The 24,258-nt window shown below is 38.4% G+C and overlaps 1 protein-coding gene across 1 annotated transcript in view; it reads left to right on the top strand.

Moving 5' to 3' along the window:
- Positions 1–24,258, top strand: part of pkhd1l1.1 (PKHD1 like 1, tandem duplicate 1) — a 48,323-nt gene that overhangs the window by 14,021 nt on the left and 10,044 nt on the right. The window contains exons 28-65 of the mRNA XM_053612815.1: positions 292–397; positions 974–1,081; positions 1,171–1,335; positions 1,620–1,741; positions 2,127–2,259; positions 2,657–2,849; positions 3,001–3,143; positions 3,910–4,014; positions 4,499–4,687; positions 5,176–5,346; positions 5,624–5,817; positions 6,165–7,140; positions 7,718–7,966; positions 8,577–8,726; positions 8,931–9,105; positions 9,370–9,520; positions 10,218–10,374; positions 10,890–11,099; positions 12,210–12,339; positions 12,517–12,758; positions 13,032–13,168; positions 13,298–14,327; positions 15,615–15,806; positions 16,054–16,205; positions 16,443–16,602; positions 16,729–16,897; positions 17,528–17,566; positions 18,327–18,415; positions 18,607–18,770; positions 19,264–19,393; positions 20,343–20,461; positions 21,418–21,547; positions 21,716–21,889; positions 22,024–22,127; positions 22,705–22,831; positions 23,181–23,302; positions 23,410–23,500; positions 24,065–24,213. Of these exons, the coding sequence (XP_053468790.1) occupies positions 292–397; positions 974–1,081; positions 1,171–1,335; positions 1,620–1,741; positions 2,127–2,259; positions 2,657–2,849; positions 3,001–3,143; positions 3,910–4,014; positions 4,499–4,687; positions 5,176–5,346; positions 5,624–5,817; positions 6,165–7,140; positions 7,718–7,966; positions 8,577–8,726; positions 8,931–9,105; positions 9,370–9,520; positions 10,218–10,374; positions 10,890–11,099; positions 12,210–12,339; positions 12,517–12,758; positions 13,032–13,168; positions 13,298–14,327; positions 15,615–15,806; positions 16,054–16,205; positions 16,443–16,602; positions 16,729–16,897; positions 17,528–17,566; positions 18,327–18,415; positions 18,607–18,770; positions 19,264–19,393; positions 20,343–20,461; positions 21,418–21,547; positions 21,716–21,889; positions 22,024–22,127; positions 22,705–22,831; positions 23,181–23,302; positions 23,410–23,500; positions 24,065–24,213 (7,347 nt within the window). The remainder of the gene's footprint in view (positions 1–291; positions 398–973; positions 1,082–1,170; positions 1,336–1,619; positions 1,742–2,126; positions 2,260–2,656; positions 2,850–3,000; positions 3,144–3,909; positions 4,015–4,498; positions 4,688–5,175; positions 5,347–5,623; positions 5,818–6,164; positions 7,141–7,717; positions 7,967–8,576; positions 8,727–8,930; positions 9,106–9,369; positions 9,521–10,217; positions 10,375–10,889; positions 11,100–12,209; positions 12,340–12,516; positions 12,759–13,031; positions 13,169–13,297; positions 14,328–15,614; positions 15,807–16,053; positions 16,206–16,442; positions 16,603–16,728; positions 16,898–17,527; positions 17,567–18,326; positions 18,416–18,606; positions 18,771–19,263; positions 19,394–20,342; positions 20,462–21,417; positions 21,548–21,715; positions 21,890–22,023; positions 22,128–22,704; positions 22,832–23,180; positions 23,303–23,409; positions 23,501–24,064; positions 24,214–24,258) is intronic.

Below are 24,258 nucleotides of genomic sequence, written 5' to 3'. Positions count from 1 at the left end.
TGTATTTTATATGCACCTTTTAAATCACTGGTGATGACATGTTAAATAATTAAATGAATTAGCAATGCATGCACAATCTAAGGGGCATTTCACCAAATGGAATCAACGGTCAATGATAGGCTGTGTGAATATACAGTCTGGGCTTGTTGGTGCTGTTGTTCTTGGTTGTATGAAAATATATTTTAACCAAATAAGTCTACATGTCTGCTAGCCCAATTTTACAGTACCGGCTAGCACTGATCAGAGCCCAGTTACACAACAGAGCTAAACAAATATCTAATGTCTTTTCAGGTACAAGTTTTTATCAATGGCATCCCGTCAGTGTGTTCAGGTGACTGTGGTTTTTCATGGAATGAATCCAAGACCCCGATTGTTACAGGAATCTCCCCAACGCAAGGTAGAATTTGTGATCTATTTTTGTGATGAGTGTCACTTTAGTTACATATGGACGGTGGTGCTTGAAAGTTTGTAAACCCTTTAGAATTTTTTATATATCTGCATAAATATGACATAAAACATGATAAAAATGTTCTAAAAGTCCTAAAAGTAGATAAAGACAACCCAATTAAACAAATGAGATAAAAAAAAAAATTATACTTGATTATACAAATATTATACTTGACAAATGAGATAAAATATTATACTTATCCCATTGATTGAAATCACCTGACTCTAATTTCACCTTCAAATTAACTGCTAATCCTAGAGGTTCACACACTTTTGCAACTCACAGATATGTAATACTGGCAAATTTTCCGCAATAAATAAATGACTAAGTATAATATTTGTATCTCATTTGTTTAATTGGGTTCTCTTTATCTACTTTTAGGACTTGTGTGAAAATTTGATGATGTTTTAGGTCGTATTTATGCAGATATATAGAAAATTCTAAAGGGTTCACAAACTTTCAAAACTTTCAAAACTTCCTGTATGTATCAGTGATCACATTTTCTTCTTGTTCAATGGATTTTAGGAGCCAGTGCTTTAGGAACAGTTCTCACCATCTCAGGATCAGGATTTGTTGACGAAAATGCTACAGTACAGATCGGAAATGTCCGGTGCTCAGTTATCCAGGTTACGAGTGAGTTGAAATATACTGTAGCTAAGACACAAGACAGTGTTGTTAATAACCAAGACAGGGGTTTAATCAACAATCCATTTGTGTTTCAGATACATCACTAACCTGTGGCGTAGGCCCTGCGAGTGCTGGATTGTACCCAATCTCTGTGAGTTTCCCTACATTGGGTAACGCTCGCTATAATGGTGACAACATCTTCAACTTCACCTACCAACTGGGGGTGACCTCCAGCGCACCCACTGCAGGCAGTGTTACTGGTAAACACGACACAGAAAATACTCACCACACGCTTTTAGAGTATAAAAGCACAAATATGTATTTCAGTGTACTTCTTTAACGTTATGATCTCACATATTATTAAAGGAGTAGGAAAAGAAACATCAAAAAGTTTAAGGATTAACCATTTTCCTCTGCAGTTCTGTTTATGCTGCTTGCAGACATTCAACCAGTTTTAAACAATTGTACACTACTACTGCAAAAAAAGTCTTACTTGGGTATCTCAGGTTTTTAATATAGCTTCCTCCGCTATCTTGTTCCATAGGAGGCACAATCATAACCGTTTCTGGCTATGGATTCAGCCAGGACACCACAGCCACTATTGGGAGTGTTCAGTGTGATGTAATTGATGTGAACCTCTACCAGCTCTTGTGCAGGGCTCCTGCTGTAAGTGAATTAATTGCTTCTATATTTAATATGCTACACACTATGGCTTCTAAGAAGTCTTGCAAAAAAAAAAAAAAAATATATATATATATATATATATATATATATATATATATATATATATATATATATAATATCTCTATATATAATATCTCTATATATATAGAGAGAGAGAGAGAGAGAGAGAGAGGCAAATTGCTTGAGCATTTGCTGCTTCTCTTAATTGGTTCATGAAAAATTCTCTTTTACTAATAACTGTCCTCTGGTGTTTTATTAAGCAAAATGGTTGTGCTCTAAATGGTCAGCAGAATGAACAGACTTTTCTCTGCTGGTTTGTTTCTTCTATTGGTTTGTTTGGTTGTCTGAGAGCTGCCTCTTTTTTTAGGGATCAGAAGGAGAAAATGCAGTGACTCTGCAAATGGGAAACATTCAGGTCACCTCTCCGAACTCTTTCACATATGACACCAACCTGACAGCCACAATTACTGAAGTGAGCCCACAAACAACAACAGTGTTTGGTAAGATCTCCTAAAAAATTTGTTTTTAAATGTGACTTCAGCATATTAAATAGGATCATATCATGCAGTATTGATTTCTGTCTAGACACTATTGTATTCTCGTTACCTACTAATCCCTCACCAGACATACTTTTCTACCTCTAATACCACTACTGATGGATGAGTTTTTAAAATTCCATGCTGGCATTTCAATCTCCAGATCTAGACAGGATGTTAGTTGTCATTATTACACCTTGCACAACCTGAATTGTGCAAACTGTACTTTTCTTAAGAGCAAAACTTGCTCAAGCATAATTTAAAGTATCATTCAACAGTTAGAGTGCAGTTATGTCATTTCAAGGAGGCTTAGTTGATGGAACTAAGTGATAACCACTTCACTGTATGTTATATGGTAAAGGACGCTGGGTTCTCACCATTGTGGGGACAAACTTTGGTGAACAGATCAATGGCAGCTCAGTCCTCATTGGCAGTGCAGCATGTGAGGGGCAGCAGTGGGCAAGTACTAAGATCACCTGCCTGTTACCCACACTTCCCCCTGGGCTGTATGACATCAAAGTTATAGTGGGGAACCAGGGATCTCCCTTAATCCGGTACCAGTCTTCAAACATTTATCTAAAGCTATGAAATTGAATATTAATGCAATATCAAACAGATAAAATAATCAATTGTTGATACTCACTTGATTTCTTATTCAGATGAATTATTCTTTTCTTTTAATCTCCATGTTTACCTGGAACACAGTTCTGGTGTGAACGCCACTGTAGAGTACATCTTACGTGTGACAGGCATCTCCCCACAGTACGGCTCTCTGTATGGAGGAACCACAGTAACCATCACAGGTTCTGGATTCAGCCCTCTTCTGCAAGACAATCAAGTTACACTAGGTACAGTACCTGGTCATAACAGCGCTTGAAAATCAATTGTATAAGGAATAAATATTATAATAATATAATTAATAAGGAATATAACAAGACAGAGTGTGCTGTGGCCTGATGCAAAGTGGAGTTACTCTTTCCGCCTTGACAAATCAGTACACCCTGGAGTGTTTTATTTCGGATAAAGCATATTTATATGCTTATACCATAGCAATTTGTCAACGGTTATAAATAAATAAGTTATTAATGAACAACACACTGCAATTTTTATCTAGCTGTGGAATGTCCACAAAACAACAGCTATGTCATTCCTTCACCAAAAAATGCAGTTTGTCATGTTACCGAGAATCCGGAAAGACCTCTATTCTTTCAGGAAGACTCCCCCATGTCTGGAAACTTCTAACTGTTATAAATCTCTGACGCTGGACATTCCTTCCATAAATCTTAGAGAAACATCTCCTTACAAAAAGCTTCACCATATCAATACACTTTTCTTGGCTAAATAAAAACATATTTATAATCTGTTTCTTTTTAGCCCTTTTGTGGAGTGTCCACTATACAAGTCCATTCAAATTAGCTGCTGCTATAGAAATTATAATGCATTACAACAGGTACATTAATATAAACTTGTCGTTTCAATTACAACCAGCATTGCTGTCAGCGCTATGGTTATATAATACTGTCTGACCAATCAGATTCCAGAATTTTAAAATGCTATGGTATATGAGTCTTAGTTTGGCAATCTAGTGGAGTAAGTCGTGTGTGTTTTTCACAGGTGACACACTCTGCAATGTGACTGCTGCTTCAAACAATCAGCTGGAGTGTGTGACCCAAATGGAGAAGCAAACATATACTGTCACAAACCAAGGCATTGACCCAAGTAGGTTTACACTCAACATTCTGTAGGAATATATATGTATACCTAGATTCTGTAGGAAAAGTACAAACCAGATGTTTTTAAAAAAGCTATTTTAGGAAAACACGCTGTTGTCATCTGTAAATCCTACTGCCTAGGAACCTTTAAAGGTTCTAGATTTAGCTCTTAAAGATTGTTTTGTTGGGGCTAGGAGATGTTGAACCACTTGTGCTTGTGTGTGAATACAGGTGAAATTATCCTCTCATATATAGCTGTTGTCAGAATTTGACCCAATCTATTCATGTTGCAAATCCTTAGACATTTACCACTATTTCTTTACTAGTTAATACTTATTTAATGAGATATTTGAGGTTTTTGAGCATATAATACTTTTTTTTTTTGTTATTAACGGTAAATCTATGTAAAAGGCAAAAATTTATCCAGACCCTAGTCTGACAATCAATCACACATGTGCCTGTGTGTGGTTTGTGTGTGTGTATATGTTCAGCCTATGGTCGGGGGTATTCATGGAGCCCAGCTACGGTGATGGCGTCCGTAGGGGACACAGTGGTCTGGAGATGGCAGGCTCCAGCCTTTGTTCAAGGCCTGGGTTACAGTGTGTTCAGCGTGGACAGTCCCAGCAGCACCAAGTTCGATGGAGTGACCTTCAACAGTGGAAATTCCAAAACAGCCAATGGTACACAGACTATAACATCTTATGTACATTCTCTTCCACAGATTTCAAGGAGAATTTCTCATCTAATGTAAAACCTTAGTGATTATCTATGGAAAGTCAGGAATAATATGACCATGGAAGGTACCAATCTATAAAGCAGTACTGTCAATAGTTTAGGATCTCACGAACAGGATTAAGTTGTTTATTGTTTTTTTTATTTCAAGTTCTTCTGCTTCTCTTCTAGTTGATGTGAAAGAGTTCAAATACTCTTCTAGAAGAATAAGGCCTTATTTAATCTTATTTAAATGGTACTCATGTTGAATGCATTCCTTAGCTACAAAACCCCTCTAATGACAGTCCATCCCTAATTACCACTAGTGACACAGAGGAGAACAATGAAAATGCTCTTAGGTAGCATGTCCAGCCTTTAAAAAGGATTTTTTTTAAAAAAAAAGCTCTACCATCACTGGAATTTGTGTGTGAGTGTCTTTTGTCCTTTTTGCCCACAGGATTCTACAGTTATTGTTTCACAGCTCCTGGGGTGTACTATTACAGCAGTGGCTATATCAACTCGGCAAACCAAATTAGCATGCAGGGCGTGGTGAACGTAAGACCATTAGAGGAGAGAAGTACTGAGCTAAACCTCACTGTAGCAGGGTTTCAGGCCCTACAGTATCAAGGTACAAATGCGTTATTACCTAAGTGGGTTTCGTTCCTTAAATCTGCATTTGTGAATGCTTCAAGCAATCCTTAATCCTTTGATGATTGTAGTTTAAATGCGAAATACTACTAAAACAATTATGCATGACATTTGTAGGCAATATTTGTAGCCAAATTATTTAAATTGTATATTTTTTGTTTCATGAAGAATCAATACTATGATAGAATCTCAGATAAGCGTAAAACTCAAGTCAAGAGCTAGGTTTTATATTTGCATTCTGAAATCTGGCCCTGTAGATTCAACACGTCTGAGCAGATCAGCATCTAACTGCGTGGCCTCTCCTGAGTGCTCTGTCTCTAGCAGCCAACGCTTCAGTCTCTTCCGTTGTTCCAGCCCCATTGTTATCTCCATCTCACCCAATCAGGGCACGTATCATGACCCCATCATCATCCAAGGCTTTGGCTTTAGCAGCATCACCTGCGCCATTGAGGTAAAGATTCAGGGGGAATACAGATAAAAGAAAAACATGGATACTTTAAAGAACTAAACAGCTACAGAAAATGACATTGTGACATTGTGTTACACCAGTATGCAGTAGGTGAGATGTTTCCACTTATTTACCAGCTACAGGTTTTGTCTCGGTTTGAATTGGTGTTTGATTTGAAGCTCCATTTACTGTCTGTGTAGAGTTTTAAGTATGTGTATGTGTGTTACTTGGTCTGACTAAAATGAATGATTGCAGAGCTTTGGAAGGAGCTTCTTCCATCCAGATCTTTTATGCACATTAACAGCTTTTTGGAATCACTGATCTGATTATCATCTCATGCATTGTTACAGGTCCTGATTGGAAGCACCTCATGTCAAGTCACCAGCAGCACCTCCACTATGATTCAGTGCCACCTCAGCCCTGACAGTGGGGCACCTGTGGGCATCCTTTTGCCTGTGCAAGTCAAGGTCAACAACCTGGGCATTGCACTGCTCAGAATACCGAGTGAATCCGCACGACGTTTCGCAGTTATGCCTGTGTTGGACTCAGTCTCACCATCAATGGGCAGCACGACCAGTTACACACGCCTCCTTCTCTCTGGCTCTGGTCTGACTGCAGGCACAGTCACAGTGGCTGGCTATCCATGTAACATAGTGTCCAGAAATTACACTCACATCATATGCGACACAACTCCATCCCCACCTCAAAAGGGAAATGTTGTTGTTAAAGTGGGTGGAATCACTTCACTCTGCAGCAGTGACTGTTCCTTTCAATATTCCTCCTCCCTGGTTCCAACGGTCTCTTCAATCTCCCCCAACTCTATTAGTGGAAACCAAACAACTGTCTTTGTATCCGGAAGTGGCTTTGGCAGCCAACTTGAAGATCTCAGGGTGTATGCAGACAACATCGTGTTGGAGGTTAAAGAAGTCACAGACAGCCAGCTCAGACTGCTGGTTGGCCCTCTGCCTGCGGGACCTCATACCCTGAAAGTGATTGTCATGAGTAAAGGGTTAGCATCTGGAAATCTCACACTTACAAGCCAGGCACAAGCCAGTCTACAACCCAGCTCAGGCAGTCTAGCAGGAGGAACACTGCTAACAATCACAGGCAACGGATTTGCAGCAGGAAACACCAGTGTGATGCTGGGACCATACTCATGCCCCATAATGACTCTAACTCCTGCCATGGTGAATTGTTTGACGCATGCCTTTAATGAAATAGAAGTACAGGTCACTATTAAAGTGTTTGGAGTGATCTACCCACCGCTAAGCTTCAATTATACTCGCAGTCAAACTCCAAACATCACCACGGTTAGCCCTCCAACAGGTACGAAGAATAAATAAATACCATTCAGTGGCATTATTTATTTGAATATTAAAATCAAATGATTTGACTAATGTGACTTGAAGGTGACAAACTGAAGGAAAAAACAAGGTAAAATAACTTAGTAAGGTGGTGGCCCAACACAAGCTGCCATAACATATTTTGGCACATCTTTGGAAGAAGAGTTTTCTTTGAGTTAATAACTTTGTTAATATGCAGTGATTCTGAAGCCTGTGTTATACTTGCCTGAGCATGTGAACAATACTGCTTTTGTTGCCACTGCTTCTGTGCCTGCATGCAGAGTTACATGTAAAGTATAAACCAGGCCTAAGGGGACACATGGACTCAAAACCTGCTCACCCACAGCATAACAACGCCACCATTTTTTCTCTTTAATTTGTCACCTGTCTGTTTCCGCATATCTGCATATTGAAAACATTTGATTATATTTATTTCACTGTCCTCCATAATAATACAGATGTACAAATAAAATGCACAAGATAATACAGTAAGATAATACAATATCAAACAATCATCTCCGTTTGAGTGTAAGTGTATAGCTTTCTTTTATACAATACAGGTCCCAATGGAACGGCGATCACAGTCTCAGGTTCTGGTTTTGGCTCGGTCGCTGGTCTTGTTTCTGTGCTAGTAGATGGTGTGGCATGTAATATATTATCCATTACGGACACAATGATAGAGTGCACCGTGGGTGAACATGCAGGAGGAACATTCCCAGTTACACTGTATCATCAGGTCAAAGGTTATGCTCTGACCCAGGCTAACTTCAGCTATGCGCTGCAACTGACGCAAGTCGTGCCTAATGAAGGTAATCTTAGATTACAAATATCATTGCACTTATTTCTAACTAGACTAATACAGTCATGTGGAAAAAAAAAAAAGTTTTCCACTAAATAAGTGGAAATTGTTGGTTTTTTTTTTTTTTTTTTTTTTTTTTTTTTTTTACATATTTGGACAAGCAAACATTTGATCCTCTTTGAAACAGTGCCTATTAATAAAGTTGATGCACTCTATCAAATGACACATAATTTCCACAATTTAAATGGATAATAAAAAGATCAGTCTCATGGAAAATGTAAGTACACCCCTACATTTATCACACCTTCCAATCCATAAAATTAGCTTATGAGGCCAAGGGTGTACTTACTTTTTCCACAGAAGAATATCACATCTATTGATATTTTTTGTTGAATAAATGATTGGAAAATATAATTTTCCTTGTGGGTTTTTTTTTTTTCACGTATATCATCTTCAATAATTGGCACTGTTTCAAAGATGATCAAATGTTTGCTTGTCCAAATATATCAAAAAAGCCAACCATTTCCATGCAGTGTACTTATTTTTTCACATGACTGTAGATATTGTAAGACAGTATTTTACAGTAACAAACCCCTTTTCCTTGCTTGGTGCTGCTACAGGAAGCTATGGTGGAGGAGCAGTAGTAGCAGTCCAAGGCTCTGGGTTTGACCCTAACTCCTCTAGAGTTCTGATCTGCAATACAGAATGCAGTATCAACCAAAATGCATCAAGTGCTACAAATCTGTACTGCAGAATTCCAGCCAACAATGGTATGTGGCTAGAATGTCTATACGTCATTGCATATCTACTGACCCTTTTATGTTTATCACCATAAAATGATATTTCCGTGGCGGTAAAATATGCTAAGAACGTCTTAAACAGCACACAACATTTGATCAAGGAAAAAAAAAGAAAAAAAGCATGTGACAAGTGAAAAAATGTAGCGATAAAGAGTTTTTGCATGGTTTTCACAGGAACACAAGCAGAGCTGTCATGCACAGTGGTAGTGCTGAATAGCTATGGATCAGTCAACATTACAAATGGCTACACATACAAAACTAGCCTGACACCTGTAATCACGGATGTGTCGCCTCGCAGAGGAGGAACAGCCGGAGGCACTTTGCTTACAGTCACTGGCTATGGTTTCAGGTCTGGAATTATGCTGTCAACATGTATTAAAATTTAAAAATAGAATTAGAAAATAGGACAGGTTGGAGCTTACCTAGGGTAGCAAATGTGCTAGAGCAGTGTAATATTGTTGTATTGTTCGCACTATACATTTTTTCTACTGTTCTGTCAATACACTACGATAATTAACAAGAATTTCTAAATGTCTTACAATTTATGTGATACAAATGAACAGATTCTGTTACAAATTGTATTACTGTCTCTTCCATGCTTTTGCACACACAGTGGAGGGAATGTTAATGTGACAATCGCAGGGTCGGAGTGTGATGTCCAGTCAGCCAGTGAAACACAGGTCATGTGTGTGACCAGTGCCCAGCCTAGGTCCCAGCAGACCAAGGTCCTACTGTATGTTGGAAACAGAGGAATCGCCAAGATGGTAAACCTCTCACTCAGTGATCAAATTATTAGGAACCCAATTCTAAAACTGGTTAACACTGTGCTTTTGGAGATTTTTTTGAGTTATCGTTTCCTTCCTGTCGGTTTGAACAAGTCTGTCTATTCTCCTTTGACCTCTCTCATTAACAAAGTATGTCCACTCACAGAAATATGACTTATTGGTCATATGACTACTTTCCAATTCTAAAAATCCAAAGAAATTAAATTATACATTTTATATATTTGGAAATATATACTGTATAACGGAAGTATCCCCAAATAGTGCATACAGTTAAAAAATGTAATTAAATTTAATTTAATAAAATTTATGTTTCTTTGAAATGTCCTATTCTACGTTCATGTTATTGGAGTTATTCAATAGAATAGATAGTACAGCAAAAATGAATAGCTTTATTTTATGGCCCCTCAAGAGTTAAAAAAAAAAAATGCTTATGTGGCCTTGACATTATTTGAGTTTGACATGATTTAGGCGGTCATAGGAAGTGCCCTTAAACTGAATAGATTAAATACAATGTCAGTGTAATAGTGCAATTTTGATTATAAATATATGTTTTCTATTGATTCAGTTACCATTAGCTGGCCAGCTTGTTGCAGCAGATAACAAAGTGGAAATATATAAGTGATATTTACAAACATTTTTACCATGTAAGTATTATGATGTCCACTTCTCATTCCAGGATCATGCTGACTTCTTTTACATTGATGTGTGGTCATCTCGTTACACGTGGGGAGGAGAGTCACCCCCTGAAGCAGGCACATTTGCTGTGATCACTAAAGGACAGACGATTCTCCTGGATGTCAGTACACCAGTATTGAAGATGCTTCTTATCCAAGGTACTGTGAGGAGGAACCAAAACTGTGGACAAACAATTGTACTAGATTAAACATATCAGGATCTAAATGGGGGGTGCACGGTGGCTTAGTGGTTAGCATGTTCACCTCATACCTCCAGGATCGGGGATTTGATTCCCACCGTGGCCCTGTGTGTGTGGAGTTTGCATGTTCTCCCTGTTCTGTGGAGGTTTCCTCCAGGTACTCTGGTTTCCTCCCCCAGTCCAAAGACATGCATGGTAGGTTGATTGGCAAAAGTGTCTGTAGTGTATGAACGGGTGTGTGAATGTATATGTGATTGTGTGCCCTGCAATGGATCGGCACCCTGTCCAGGGTGTACCCCGCCTTGTCCCCGATGCTCCCTGGGATAGGCTCCTATCAGCACACCATCCTGTTAAGCTTTATCTTTCCCAAATTCACTTTGTAAATGTTTTAAATGTTTTAAAATTCACTTTGTAAATGTTTTAAATGTTTTAAAATTCACTTTGTAAATGTTTGTAAATTCTTCTTATGCTCAGGTGGAAAGTTGATCTTTGACGAAGCAGATATCGAGCTGCAGGCAGAGAACATTCTCATCACAGATGGTGGAGCTCTTCAGATTGGAACAGAGGACAATCCGTTCCAGCACAAGGCCATCATCACCCTGCATGGCCACCTTCGTTCTCCAGAACTACCTGTCTATGGGGCTAAAACCCTGGGGGTCAGAGAGGGAGTGCTGGACTTGCATGGTACACCAGTCAATTATTATATCATTCTGATAATGCAGTGTCTGGTAAAAATTGAAGACCATCATCATAAAAAAAATGAAGAAAATATGTGACAGTAATAGACCATAGTGACAGGTTCTTCAGAATCTAAACTAAAGATTTATTTGGCATCCCATAAACAGAAATATATTCATTCATTCATTTCCTTCCACTTTTCCTGGAAGATCCCCAGAAATTCCCAAGCCAGCTGTGAGATAGGACAAATATAGCCAATGGCTGCTTTCTGTAAGCACTACTTGGCACATGCCACACTAAAATGACTCAATAAACAAACTGTTATGTATGCACTAATGCAGATTATTTGGCTGTGGGCTCAATTAAGTATTTTAGACTGCTGAAAACACTAAACTGTGGAGAGCAGGAACTCATCATCTGAGATTATAACCCACTTTCATGAATTAAAGAATCTCAGATTTAAGTCCAAGAATCCACTGTGTTTAGTTTACAGCAGGGGTTCGCAACTGTTGGACCCAGAATTTCAGGGAACCAAACTGAGTAATTGCAAAATACTGTATCAGAGCCTATATACCTTTTTTTAACATGGTCATAGTTCAGACTCCAGTTTTCAACATTTGCTAAACATGAACCATCTCGAATTCTGTAACAGATACTCAGTTGTGGCCAATCACATGCATGTATGTAAATCATTTTGCTGAAGGCAGGTCATTATACCAGATACGAGGCTGAGTTTTGTCATAGATTTTTCATCTCATTTACACTCTCTAGTCTGATTAGGATGTAGCTTGCTTGACGACTGTTTGTTGGACGAAGAATTATGCATTTATTTTCCTCACACATTGTCTCATATGTTCAGAGTCTGTAATGCTAGTCAAAAATGGTAACGTGAAGCAGCACTAGGAAACAAAACATAACCACTCTGAATTGTCTTATTTATAGGCATGAATTAATCACTAATAGTTAAGCATTAAAAGGTAGACAGGTGTCACCAGTTAGTCATGTTAGTTGCTAATCCGAACCTTTGTAAGCATGCAATTTTATGTAACTTGAGCTTTACAAATTTTATTTAAATACCCCTGGTCTATAGAATCAATTTCAAATCCATTTCTTCAGGTATCCCTATCCCTATCACCTGGACTCGCCTTGCCCAAACTGCTAACAATGGTTCCATTACTCTCACTTTGATGGACGCAGTTACCTGGAAAGAAGGAGACGAAGTTGTCATCGCCTCAACAGGTGGCAGGTATAGGCATTTATTTTTGCCTTCATTGTCATCAGAGCATCAGGCAACTTCTTGCTGATGCTCTGCTTATATAATAATATACACTATATGTAATATCAGAGAATATTTAAATCTTCAGCTGACGACATAAATAGCGTTCCACCACACACTAAATGTGGACTGTGGGTATGTTTGCAGGCACAGCCAGCAGCAGAATGAAGTGAGGAAAATTGCATTAGTGTCACCTGATGGTCGAACCTTAACACTGACCAGTCCTCTGAATTACACCCACCTTGGGCTAGCCATCACATTACCTGATGGCACTGTATTCGAGGCAAGGGCTGAGATTGGCGTGCTCACCAGGAACATTGTTGTCCGTGGCTCCATTAATGCAGAATGGAGCGACACTATCCCGGCCTGTCCAGATGGGTTTGATACAGGTGGGTATTTCATTCTAGATTTATTATTCTTAATATTCTCACAGACAGAATGTTAATAAATGCAAAAATGCACGTGTTATACGAGGTCATACATTGCAAACTTACCATGAAATTTATGATTTTTGTGGTTCATACTAACTTTACAGTACACTGTCAGAATAAAAAGGTACAAAACTGTACATATATAATAAGTACAGTTTGGTATCTTTATTGAGAGAGTGCATTTAGATGCAATTTTTTTTGTGTGTGTTAAGTGAAAATATTTTATTTCAGGGGAGTTTGCCACCCAGACTTGTTTCCAAGGGAAATTTGGGGAAGAAACTGGAAGTGATGAGTTTGGTGGCTGCATTATGTTCCATGCACCTCGGCCTGGTGAAAACCTGGCTATAGGAAGAATTGAATATGTCGAGGTACCAGGCTGCATTAATAATGTGTTTATAAATATAAATAGATCTAACACACATCTGGGACTATTGGAATTATAACCTCTTAAGGCCCTGTATTTTTTGATTGTGTTATCATTTTGTGTCCTTTGGCAGATATTCAATGCTGGCCAGGCCTATCGACTGGGTCGCTACCCCATCCACTGGCACCTGATGGGAGACATTAACTTCAAGTCTTACGTTCGTGGCTGTGGCATCCACCAGACCTACAACCGTGCAGTCACCATCCACAACACGCACAGGCTGCTGGTGGAACATAATGTCATCTACAACATCATGGGAGGAGCCTTCTTCATTGAGGATGGCATTGAGACTGGCAATATCTTGCAGTACAACCTGGCCGTGTTTGTTCGTCAGAGCACCAGCTTATTGAACGATGACGTGACACCAGCTGGCTACTGGGTCACCAACCCTAACAATACCATCAGGCACAACGCAGCCGCTGGAGGAACGCACTTCGGCTTCTGGTACCGAATGCATGACCATCCAGATGGCGCATCCTACGACGGTAACGTCTGCCAGAAGATGGTGCCTCTGGGTGAGTTTTATAACAATACAGCCCACTCACAAGGCTGGTTTGGCCTGTGGATATTCCAGGAGTTCTTTCCCAAGAACGGAGGAAAGTGCTACTCTTATATACCTGAGCCAGCCGTGTTCCGCAAACTCACATCCTGGAACAACGAGAAAGGAGCAGAGTGGGTGAACGTAGGCGCTGTGCAATTCAACGACTTTCTCATGGTGAACAATGAGGTGGCAGGAGTGGAGACCAAGCGCATCATCCAGCAACACGTGAGCGGATGGGGGCTAGCCAGCGGTGCTGGACTGGTCAACAGCACGTTAGTAGGTCATGCAGACGAGCTTGGCCTGGGTGAAGACTACTGTACCACTCGTGGGATTGTCTTGCCCCTGGATGATGGCATGAGTGTCCTTAACACCAAATTTATTAACTTTGACCGGCCAAGATGTGCTGCAGTTGGGGTGACCACTATACAAGGAACCAGTGGCACCTACTCTGGGGGCTTTGCTGTCAAATTCAGTGGAATCAAATATTATCAGTCACCCAACAAGGCTACCTTTAGATGGGAACATGAAATTGTTCTGGTGGATGTTGATGGATCACTGACAGGTATTCATTATAGTATATCTCTAGACAGTACAAAACAGTATATGAACCATGGCAAGATATAACATTTATTTTCTCTGTTGAGCATTCTGAAAAAGGCAGTTATTAGGGTTCCTCAAGGTTTCTTTGGATAGTTTTTTGTTTCCTAAAGTAGACCTCACTGATCAGGAGGTCAGGGGTTCAAGCCCCAGCACCGCCAAGCTGGAATACACTTCAGACAATTGCAGAGCACCAAACATTTGCTCACACCTTGGGGCAATTTAGTGCAGCAAATCTGCCTTCTTGCATGTTTTTGGGCAGTGGGAGGAAACTACCTACAAGAAATAGAATATGTATACAAACAAAACATAATTTGTATGCACACAGTAAATGGTTTTGTTCGTGCAATGTATCATGTAATTCAATGCATTTGCATGTTTCAGGCAGAAAGGCTCTTGAAATGCTTTGAAATGCGCGGCGTTATTCGATGTGTTGACATAATTTCCACTGAAACAGGAAGTCAGGGCGGGACATCTGAGCTTATGGGGCAGTGGTCGCTCTGGGTTACTGATTGTAAGGTCAGGGGTTCAAGCCCCAGTACTACCAAGCTGCCCCTGTTGGGCCCTTGAGCAAGGCCCTTAACCCTCTCTGCTCCAGGGGGTGCTGTTTCATGGCTGACCCTGCACTCTGACCCCAACTTCCTGACAAGCTGGGATATGCGAAAAAAGAATGTCACTGTGCTGTAATGCATATGTGACAAATAAAGGCTTCTTCTTCTATGAGTCTACATAGGGTTCTTCCAGAGGAACAACCCAAAGAATGCTTTATAGACCTACATTTAACACACTTTCATAGAGTGCATTGTAAAAGATACCTAGATGGAAAAAAGAAAAACAGTTCAAAGTGGCAAAACGTTGTCCAGCTGGGTGCTGCTGATGCTAACTCTGCATCTACTATAAATGTACAAGCAACTTTGTTAACAAAAGATCATTTGCCCTGTCGAACTACCACACCCATTTCCGTCCTCTGTAAGTTAATGTCATTTTGTAATATCAATAAGCTTTGAAAATGGCATAGTGAAAATCTGTTGACCTGAATTTGTTAGCTAGCTGACTAGCAAGATAATGTGTTTTTTCTGTGTTCTGCTACATTTATAATGCTTGCCAGGGAATGACTTGCCTTCTTCTTGAAAAATACGTTTAGTGAATATCCAGAGCAATTTAATGACATTAAAAAAAAAATTCTTGACACTTAAGCTAGTTAGCCTTTTTCCCTGAGCTTGTTTTCTTCCCTTCCTCTTCATGTCAAAAGGTAATCCTGACTACAAGGTAGTGCCAAAGAGTAACCTGCTGGATCCAGTCCACTGTTCTGACAACGCTTCATGGAGCTTCGGCTTCCCTGGTACAGTGTGTGACAACACCGTAAGCTTCCACCGACTGGGCATTTATTACCCATTACCCTTCTCGCTCTGGTTTAAGGATCTCATACTCACCAATAATTATGGTATGGAAAAGAGTTAGCTTGCATTCACCTAAGAATTGTGTTACATGGTGGCAAGACAGTGTGCTATTGTGAGTTTAGCTTCTCCTTATCGTATACAGTACACATGACTGCATTTAGAAATATTAGAAAGTTTCAGAGTCAACTTATACAATTAACCATTACTGCATGAATCATGTATGTTTCATGTATATTTTTTACAGAACATGCAACATGATTTCTATTCTATAACACTGTCATATTATTCTAGGGTCAAGCGTTGTTCCCTTTGCTGATAAACTGATTACCCATCAGTATGGTTGGATGGCTCTGCTTCCAACTGACAAAACCTACAACTGTTACTTTCGCAATGCTTTACAATTGAGCAACATCTCATATAATGCAGTGTTCTATGGCTTCAAGGTAAAGTCTTGATTATGGTCACCCAATGTGCTTAATAATGAATTCAATTCAATTTTATTCATATAGTGCTTTTAACAATGGTCATTGTCACAAAGCAGCTTTACAGAAATCCAGATACACATTTTACATTTTTAAGTTAATTAATGAATGAAACATTCCATTACATTGTACTAGTACATACAGTAAACCGATTCATTTAATTGTGTGCTGTGTTTTCTCTTCTTTCTCACTAAATAGTCTCAGGATTATGTGATTATAAATCACAATCTGACTCAGAATCCTGACCAGGTGTCTGTGGTGGACAGTAGAAACGGTTCAGCTAATCCCCTGAATCCTAGTGTGAATATAAATGGAGACTGGTACATGAACAAATCATCCAACAACATCTACTACATTGGTAAAACTGCTGTTGTGCATATCCTCATGAGATGCATATTATTTTAGATGTTTAACCTGGAAAGAAAGAAATAGCTCTGCTTTCCTGGATTCTACTCTGATCTCAACCATGTTGTTGTTCCTTCAGTGTCTAGCAAAACAACTGCTGCTAACAGAAAGCGGAGGAACAGCGTGGACAGATCAACCAAAGACATTTCAGTGGCATTCAAAGTTTATAACTGCTTCTTCCCCAACTGTATCCCACCACCGCCAGTCACCATCATGCCACTGCCCAGCGGCCAACCTACCAACTTCACGTATGATACATACATTCAGTATAAATGTAAATGTACTGTAAACTTCTAGCATATAATCAGGAGAACTCACTGCAAAGCTCCAATCCAATATAAATTTTCAGAGTTCTCCATTCTAATTACAGTTCCACAGACAGTCTCGATACTACTCTAAGTTGAAGCTGTGGTCTGAACCCCTATCCCCAGTTTGTAACACTGCCACTAATATCTATTCCTTAGATATCCACACCAAGTAATTTTGTGTAAATTCTTCATTCAAACCAAATACAGTTAGGATCAGCACAAAGCTCAAATGTAGCTGCTTAAGAAAAAAATTCATTTAAAGCAGTAGAGAACTGCGCTGTGGTTCAACATTCAAAAGGCCAATGTGACTATTATACTGTAACTATTATTGTAACTATTAAACTATATAACCGTGGAGTTTATTTAAATAAATAAATAAATAAAAAAGTGTTGAGGTGGCAGATGCCAACATAGGGCTCTGGACGCTTTAGTATTAATCACCATTATTGAAAAAGCTTTTCATCATAGTCAGATCGTGGGACAGATTTATTTGGGTTAAACAAACCGTAGTTATTGATAACTTTACCTTGGACAACTTCAAAGTTGGATTTTTTTTTTTTTCACTTTCAGGTTTTCAGGGTGTGTTACGAAACAAGTCTGGAACAAGAAGTAAGTGCAGGACAAAGCTTTTATTTCCAACTAAAATCAATGTCAAAGAAAACGGGAAACCGTTAAGCACAATTACACATTCATCTCATGTAAACATCATACTCATAGAACTAGAACCGAGGCGTGAAACATGAAAACCAGAGCAAGGCATGGAAACATTACCGCGTGGCGGTAAATTTTACCTGTGACTTTACCTAATGGCAATTTATAGCTCCAGTATTTCAAACTTGTCGTGAAATGGAGTGTCAGTGCAAAATATGGCTTTCAATTAATCCACCATGTCTTTTTAGTATGTTATTGACATTTTCTATTAAATATTATGGTAAGATGACCAGCTGCAAATCAACAATTTCCATCTGTTTTTACCTAATCAAGTTTAAGGTTTTAGATTTACACATTGTACTGAATGTCTAAAGTTAAAGAGGCAGTTTGGCCCTCAAGCATATTGAATTAATTTTAATTGTGATCATTTACATTTAAATAAATAAATAAATAAATAAAAATAATAATAAAAAAAAAATAAAAGCAGATATGATAATAAGATAGCCAGTGAAAGATTTCTGGATTTTATTAAACTTTAACCAGTTTTGTTATAAAATTGTATTATGGTATGTCACAGTAATTAAGCTTATATGTTTGTTTGTTTTTTAAACAATTCAACCACTAGAATGTGTTATATTGGCCCTTTCATGAAAAGAATATTTGTAAATGTTATGTATGTAAAGAATATGCTACAGTATATGAGTCTTATGATTCGCAGTGCTTGGTCCAATCAGTCATTTTGGCGGTCATCTGCAGAGAACAACTTCATCGTACCACAAGAAGGTGCCAATGTTGTCATCCCCTCAGGTATTATATTCATTCCCTCAACTGCTGAAAGAAATTGTATTGTATTTCAATTACAAAACAACTTCTCAAGCATTTTTAATACATTTCCAAAACTTATAGCTGTTAGGATAATATACTATGTAAGTACCGTGTTCATCAAACACCAGCAATACCAGCAATTGATCATAGACTGCTCTATTCTGAATCCACAGGCAGTTGGGTTGTTTTAGACATCCCTATTCCACCCTTAAATAAGCTCACGGTGATGGGAGTCCTGGAAATTCCAGACAACATAACCATCATGTCCAACCGCACTAACAGCAGTCTTCCACAGAATAGCAGCATTGTCATTAATGCTACTTACATCTCCATCCTGGTCAGTTTTTCCATAAATCATCAGCTCCACCAGATTTAGGGGTTTCAATTATTATTATATTTAACCAATTACACCATTACACCAAAACCTATTACTAATACTAGCTCTAAAAAATCTTCTGTTAAAAGCAAATACTGAGAATTAAAGGTACCAAATTGTGCTTTTCTTTATCACTGGCATGGTACCATCAAGGCTTTTTATCTCTTTAGAATATATATTTTACCTGGAAACCTGAATATATTCTACAATTATTATTCAGCCAGACCACTACCTTTAAATCTTTGCTGAAAATCCTAATTAAATTATACCATATGCAACTCCCCAGGTGAAATATACATACTAAAGGTACAAAAGATGCACACTTGTTGGTAACACCTCAGTTTGATACTTTTATTTCTGAGAGTGTAAGATAAATCAATTAAAGCCTCAAGGAGGTCACTGTATTGCATCTGGGTAATGTTTAAAATGCATTATTATTTGTGTTCTCACACAGGGAGGCTGTTTGATTGCTGGATGGCCTGACAAGCCCTTCAGCGGACAACTGCAAATCATTCTGAGGGGAAACCATCGCACGCCTGAATTGCGTCTGCCTGATGGACAAACCCAAGGATCTAAAGTTCTGGGTAAAGGAATAATCACATGTGTTGTAGCCCGATTGGCATTTCTAAATTGTCCATAGTGTGTGAATGTGTGTGTGATTGTGCCTCGTGATGGGTTGGCACCCCATCCAGGGCGTCCTCCACCTTGTGCCTAGAATTCCCTGGGATAGGCTCCAGTCTCCCCCACAACCCTGTGTAGGATCAGCTCTATGGAAGAAGGCTCGATGGGTTTTACTTCTAGTGACAATCCAAGACAATGGACAATATCCTAATTGGGAGAACAGAGAAACAGGCAAGGGTCATACAGAAAGCCAAATACAAACAATGGTTCAGAACTTATATGACAGGCAAAGATTTGGCAAGGCTTTGTATTGTGCGACTGTGAACATACAGTATGCTTTCTATATGGCACAGAAATGTGTGTTTGACCAATGAGTAGTTGCTAAAATTTAGGGGAAAGTGCTCTCTGGTGGTACAGTTTTGAACTGTCCTGGCAGGTGTGACAGTGAGTTACGAACTGACATTTACAGAGAAAAATCAAGAAGGTTAAGAGCAACAGCTGAGTGTAATTACTAAACAGGGGAGTTTTATTAGTGTAGTTGAGAGGGGGTGTGGTTTTTGTGAGGGAATTCCGGTAGTTCTCAAACTAGGATTATTACAATAATTATTACACTTTAAATAGTTAATATTGCTCGGAAAACAAAAAAAAAAGCTGGAATGTAAATTCGCCTACTCAGCTTGTGCAGAAATGCATCTACTGTGAAGCTGCTATGGATGGAGTGAGGGTTTACGGTGACATTTCACGCAGCCCTGGGCGCTTATTTAATGGTGTGAATTCAGAGTTGGCTTTTATGTGATGTGTTTGAGTACAATTTTGGTATTAGCATGTATATGCTGTCCTATCACATAGCTTTTTTGATGAAACCTCTTTGTAAGCAATGGTATTAAACACAATTCTGATACTGTTGTTCAGGTGTGTTTGGTGGTCTTGACCTCTATGGAATGCCACACAGAGTTTATCACACTAAACTTGGCAGCACTGCTATGGCTGGATCCAACTCTCTATCACTTCAAGAGCCTGTAGACTGGCAAGTGAGTACATTACAACATGCAAAAATAAATAAGTGTATTATAGTTTATTTTCAAATACATACAGTGCAAAAAAAGTTTGCACCCCCTAGTTTTTTTATTTATTTATTTATTTTTACAATTTATTCTAAGAAGTTAAAAAAAATCTTTAACTTGGAGTGTATCCTGCAACAAAACAGCAATTCAAAATCCAAATGTTATAATAAAAATAATTAACAATGCAGTGCGGTGATGCACTCTGATGCGATGTGGAGTAACTGTTACTGTTATACCCCCACACTGAGTATTTTCCAATAACAACACATCCCAACGTGTTTTATTCCTTTTATACCACAACAAATTGCCAATGCTTTACATTTTGTATTTATAAATAAATAAATGTCTCCTTACAGAAAATGTCACCATATCAGTGATTATACATCTTACAGCACATTTTGGTTAATCTGTTTATTATTAGTCTCAGACAAATACAAAGGTCACCATGTAAGTGGTTACTATAGAAACAATAATATATTAGAACGAGTGCATTAATACAAACCTGTGATTTTAAGTGCAGCCAGCACAGCTGCTGTTATAGAAAATTAATCAACACCTTCTGACCAATCATAATATTCAACAATGCTGAGGTATATTAGAGAATAGTCCTATCCTATTCAGAAAAAAAGATGAAAACCTTTCAGTTGATATAATTTCTTTTTTGACAATATTAATATTTTAACACAAAATAGTGGATCATCCTTTGGGATGATAAAAGAAAATGCATGAAACAAACTCTCATTTAAAAAAAAAACTCATCTTGTTTAAAATATGTCTCAGTCTTCTTCATTGCAAAATTTACAATCATCTGTACATCTCCAGTGCTCTCAAATACATAAACAGCAGCTCTTGTGGCATTACTAAAATGTTTCACTGATATTCTGATATAAAATGCTGTGTTTGTTGCTCACCTTTTTAACCAGGTAGGGGATGAAATCGTGCTGTCCACCACCAGTTATGATCCATGGCAGACAGAGACTCGCACTATATCAGCAGTCTCCAACAATGGCCTTACATTGACCGTGGATCAGCCACTCACTTACACACACATTGGTTAGTCCAATACAGTGTACGGTACAGCATATACATATACATATACATATATATATATATATATATATATATATATATATATATAATAACTTGCCAGAAAATGCACTGTCTAAAATATTACGAAGATGTACATTCAAAGCAACCTACTTATTTGTTCAACTGCTGCAGCGGAGAACTACACGGTGCCAGGAACATCCCAGACCTACAGGCTGGCTGGTGACGTGGGTCTGCTGAGCAGGAACATTAAGATCATTGGGGGAGATTACCCAGACCTTTACACTGAGTCATTTGGCGCCAGAGTGTTAGTGGGATCCGTCTCCGTCGGAGGAATCGACTACACAGGTATACAGCCAGTGAACGAAACTGGACTTTTGTTAGTCTATTGATTTCAGGACATGTACAAAAAAACTGTTTTTATACACATATTAACACGAATTTTAGGACCTTTTATTTCTGTGACTGTGTGATTCTTATAGGAAAGGCCCAGATTAGGGATGTGGAGTTTTACCACACAGGTCAGGAAGGATGGACAGACAACACCGATCCTCGCTATTCTGTGGCTTTTCTCAACCTGGGAGTGGTGAGAACCATAAAATTCTACTTCTCACAGGTCATATATAAAGAAAAGTGAGAGAGATTTAGAATTTGGAGATACAGTTGCAAGAAAAAGTATGTGATCCCTTTGGAGTTAGAAAAAAAAAACGTCTCATCGTTGATATGGTGAAGCTTTCTGTAAGGAGATGTTTGACATTTATGGGAGGAGTCTCCAATGTCAGCCCTTTGGAACAGTTAGTAAGTTTTCTGCCACAGGAGAGTCTTCAGGACAGAGGACTTTCTCACTTTCATGACAAGCAGTGATTTGTTTGTTTGTTTGTTTGTTTGTTTTTTGTTAAGAAAAAATAGAGGCAGGTGATGACTGTTTATAGCTGTTATAATCTAAGTGATAACTTACACATCAAAGTGAATTTGTTTTGCCGATGTGCCACAACATAAAAGTAACCATAAATGGATTAAAGGTATGATTTGTCACAATTGCTGACACGTGATATAAGAGCAATAATTTTGCCTCCACTTGGTCATTGATTATTTTTACAAAACAACATGGCACATTATTGTTGTCATTGTTGTTTTATTTCTTACATATCATATTTTCACAGGTGAGTCAGAATGATTCTTACATTAAAGGATGTGCATTTCACCACGGCTTTTCTCCCGCTATCGGCATCTTTGGAACAGATGGACTGACTGTTGATGACAATGTCATTCATCACACTGTAGGAGAAGGTATCACACTTCAGTCACCAGTACAGCCTTAAGAAAAGCATATAGAGTCTTACATGTGTAGGGTAACAGACTTGCTAAGATTAGTCATGAAAAACGGAAAAGAAAGAGTTTCCTAAAATTTCAAGTTCAAGTTACACTTTTTTTTTTTTTTACATCTTTTTGCTCAGAGCCTCAGTTTGAGCTTCAAGCTTGCATGTTTATCTCTGAATTGCAGACTTACTCTTAGAAGAGTAATTCTATGTAGAAGAAAGAGTTATTATCCAAAACCAGTCTGACCAGGGCTTCTCTAAAACCAAATGAGGCTGTAATTACACTGTAAAATGTACTTTAAACATCTTTATTCTTATAGGAATCAGGGTGTGGGGCAATAACATCACCGTTAGGAGGAATCTGGTTACACTGACACTCTGGCCAGGAGCATACAATGGAAGACAAGAGACCATGAATATAAACTGGCCTGCAGCTATTGAGGTGCATTGCACAATGTCACATGGAGCGTCTCCAAAACATCCTTCTTAAACAAAAATACTATAGATGCTCTATATCAAGTGTTTAACAGTTCATATTTCTATTTCAAGGCAAACACTGGCACTAATGTAGTTCTTCAGGGGAACATTGTTGCTGGTTATGAAAGAGTGGGATTTCGAATCAGTGGAGAACCATGTCCAGGTAAAAACTGAGAAACATTCTCATAATTGCTGTAAAGAGCCCTTAGAATGCTGAGTACTTTATATCAACTCTAAAAATCATATCTGGGCAAGTAAAAATATTTTGAATATAGGCAAATGCAATATGTCTCTGTATTAGGTTGTTTATTTATTTTTTTTTTTTAAAGTGTGCATTCATAAGGGTTTTTCTCTAGATATCTAGATTTGTTGATATTTTTATTCAGTTCTACCTCGAAATTGCCTTTCTATGTGGGCAGATCATTTTAATAATTTTGCTTATTTCAAGCATTTCTTTATAGAAAGAAGCAAAATTATATGCCAACAAAATAAGACCGATTTAAAATTGGAATTATGTTTAGAAATAGGCTTAATGGCTTATATTCCTTATATAATAATCATATAATGTGAAATATTAGACAACCTTTATTTTATTCAAAATACAGTATATGTAATCATCGATGAATGTGATAATATTTAGGACAAAGTGTTACAAAACTGAATATCTTGTCTCATACGTACTGTAGTCTGCTGTCCAGCTGAATGAAGTGATTTGGTATGTCAATAGGATCTTTGAATCTAGTGGCTCAATGGCAGCAGAACGAGGCTCACGGCGGTCTCTTTGGAGTCTATATGAATAAAGATGGACTCGCTGGCTGTTCTCAAATCCGGGGATTTGCCGTTTGGAAAAGTTTCGATTATGGCATTTACTTCCAGGTATAATTAATGACACTGCAATCTTCAGCTTCTTCCAATCTCTGC

Source organism: Ictalurus furcatus, chromosome 24 (assembly GCF_023375685.1).
Source record: "Ictalurus furcatus strain D&B chromosome 24, Billie_1.0, whole genome shotgun sequence".
In the NCBI taxonomy this organism is placed as follows: domain Eukaryota; kingdom Metazoa; phylum Chordata; class Actinopteri; order Siluriformes; family Ictaluridae; genus Ictalurus; species Ictalurus furcatus.
Note: the sequence above shows the minus strand (reverse complement) of the source record. Positions and strands in the feature narration are given on the sequence as shown.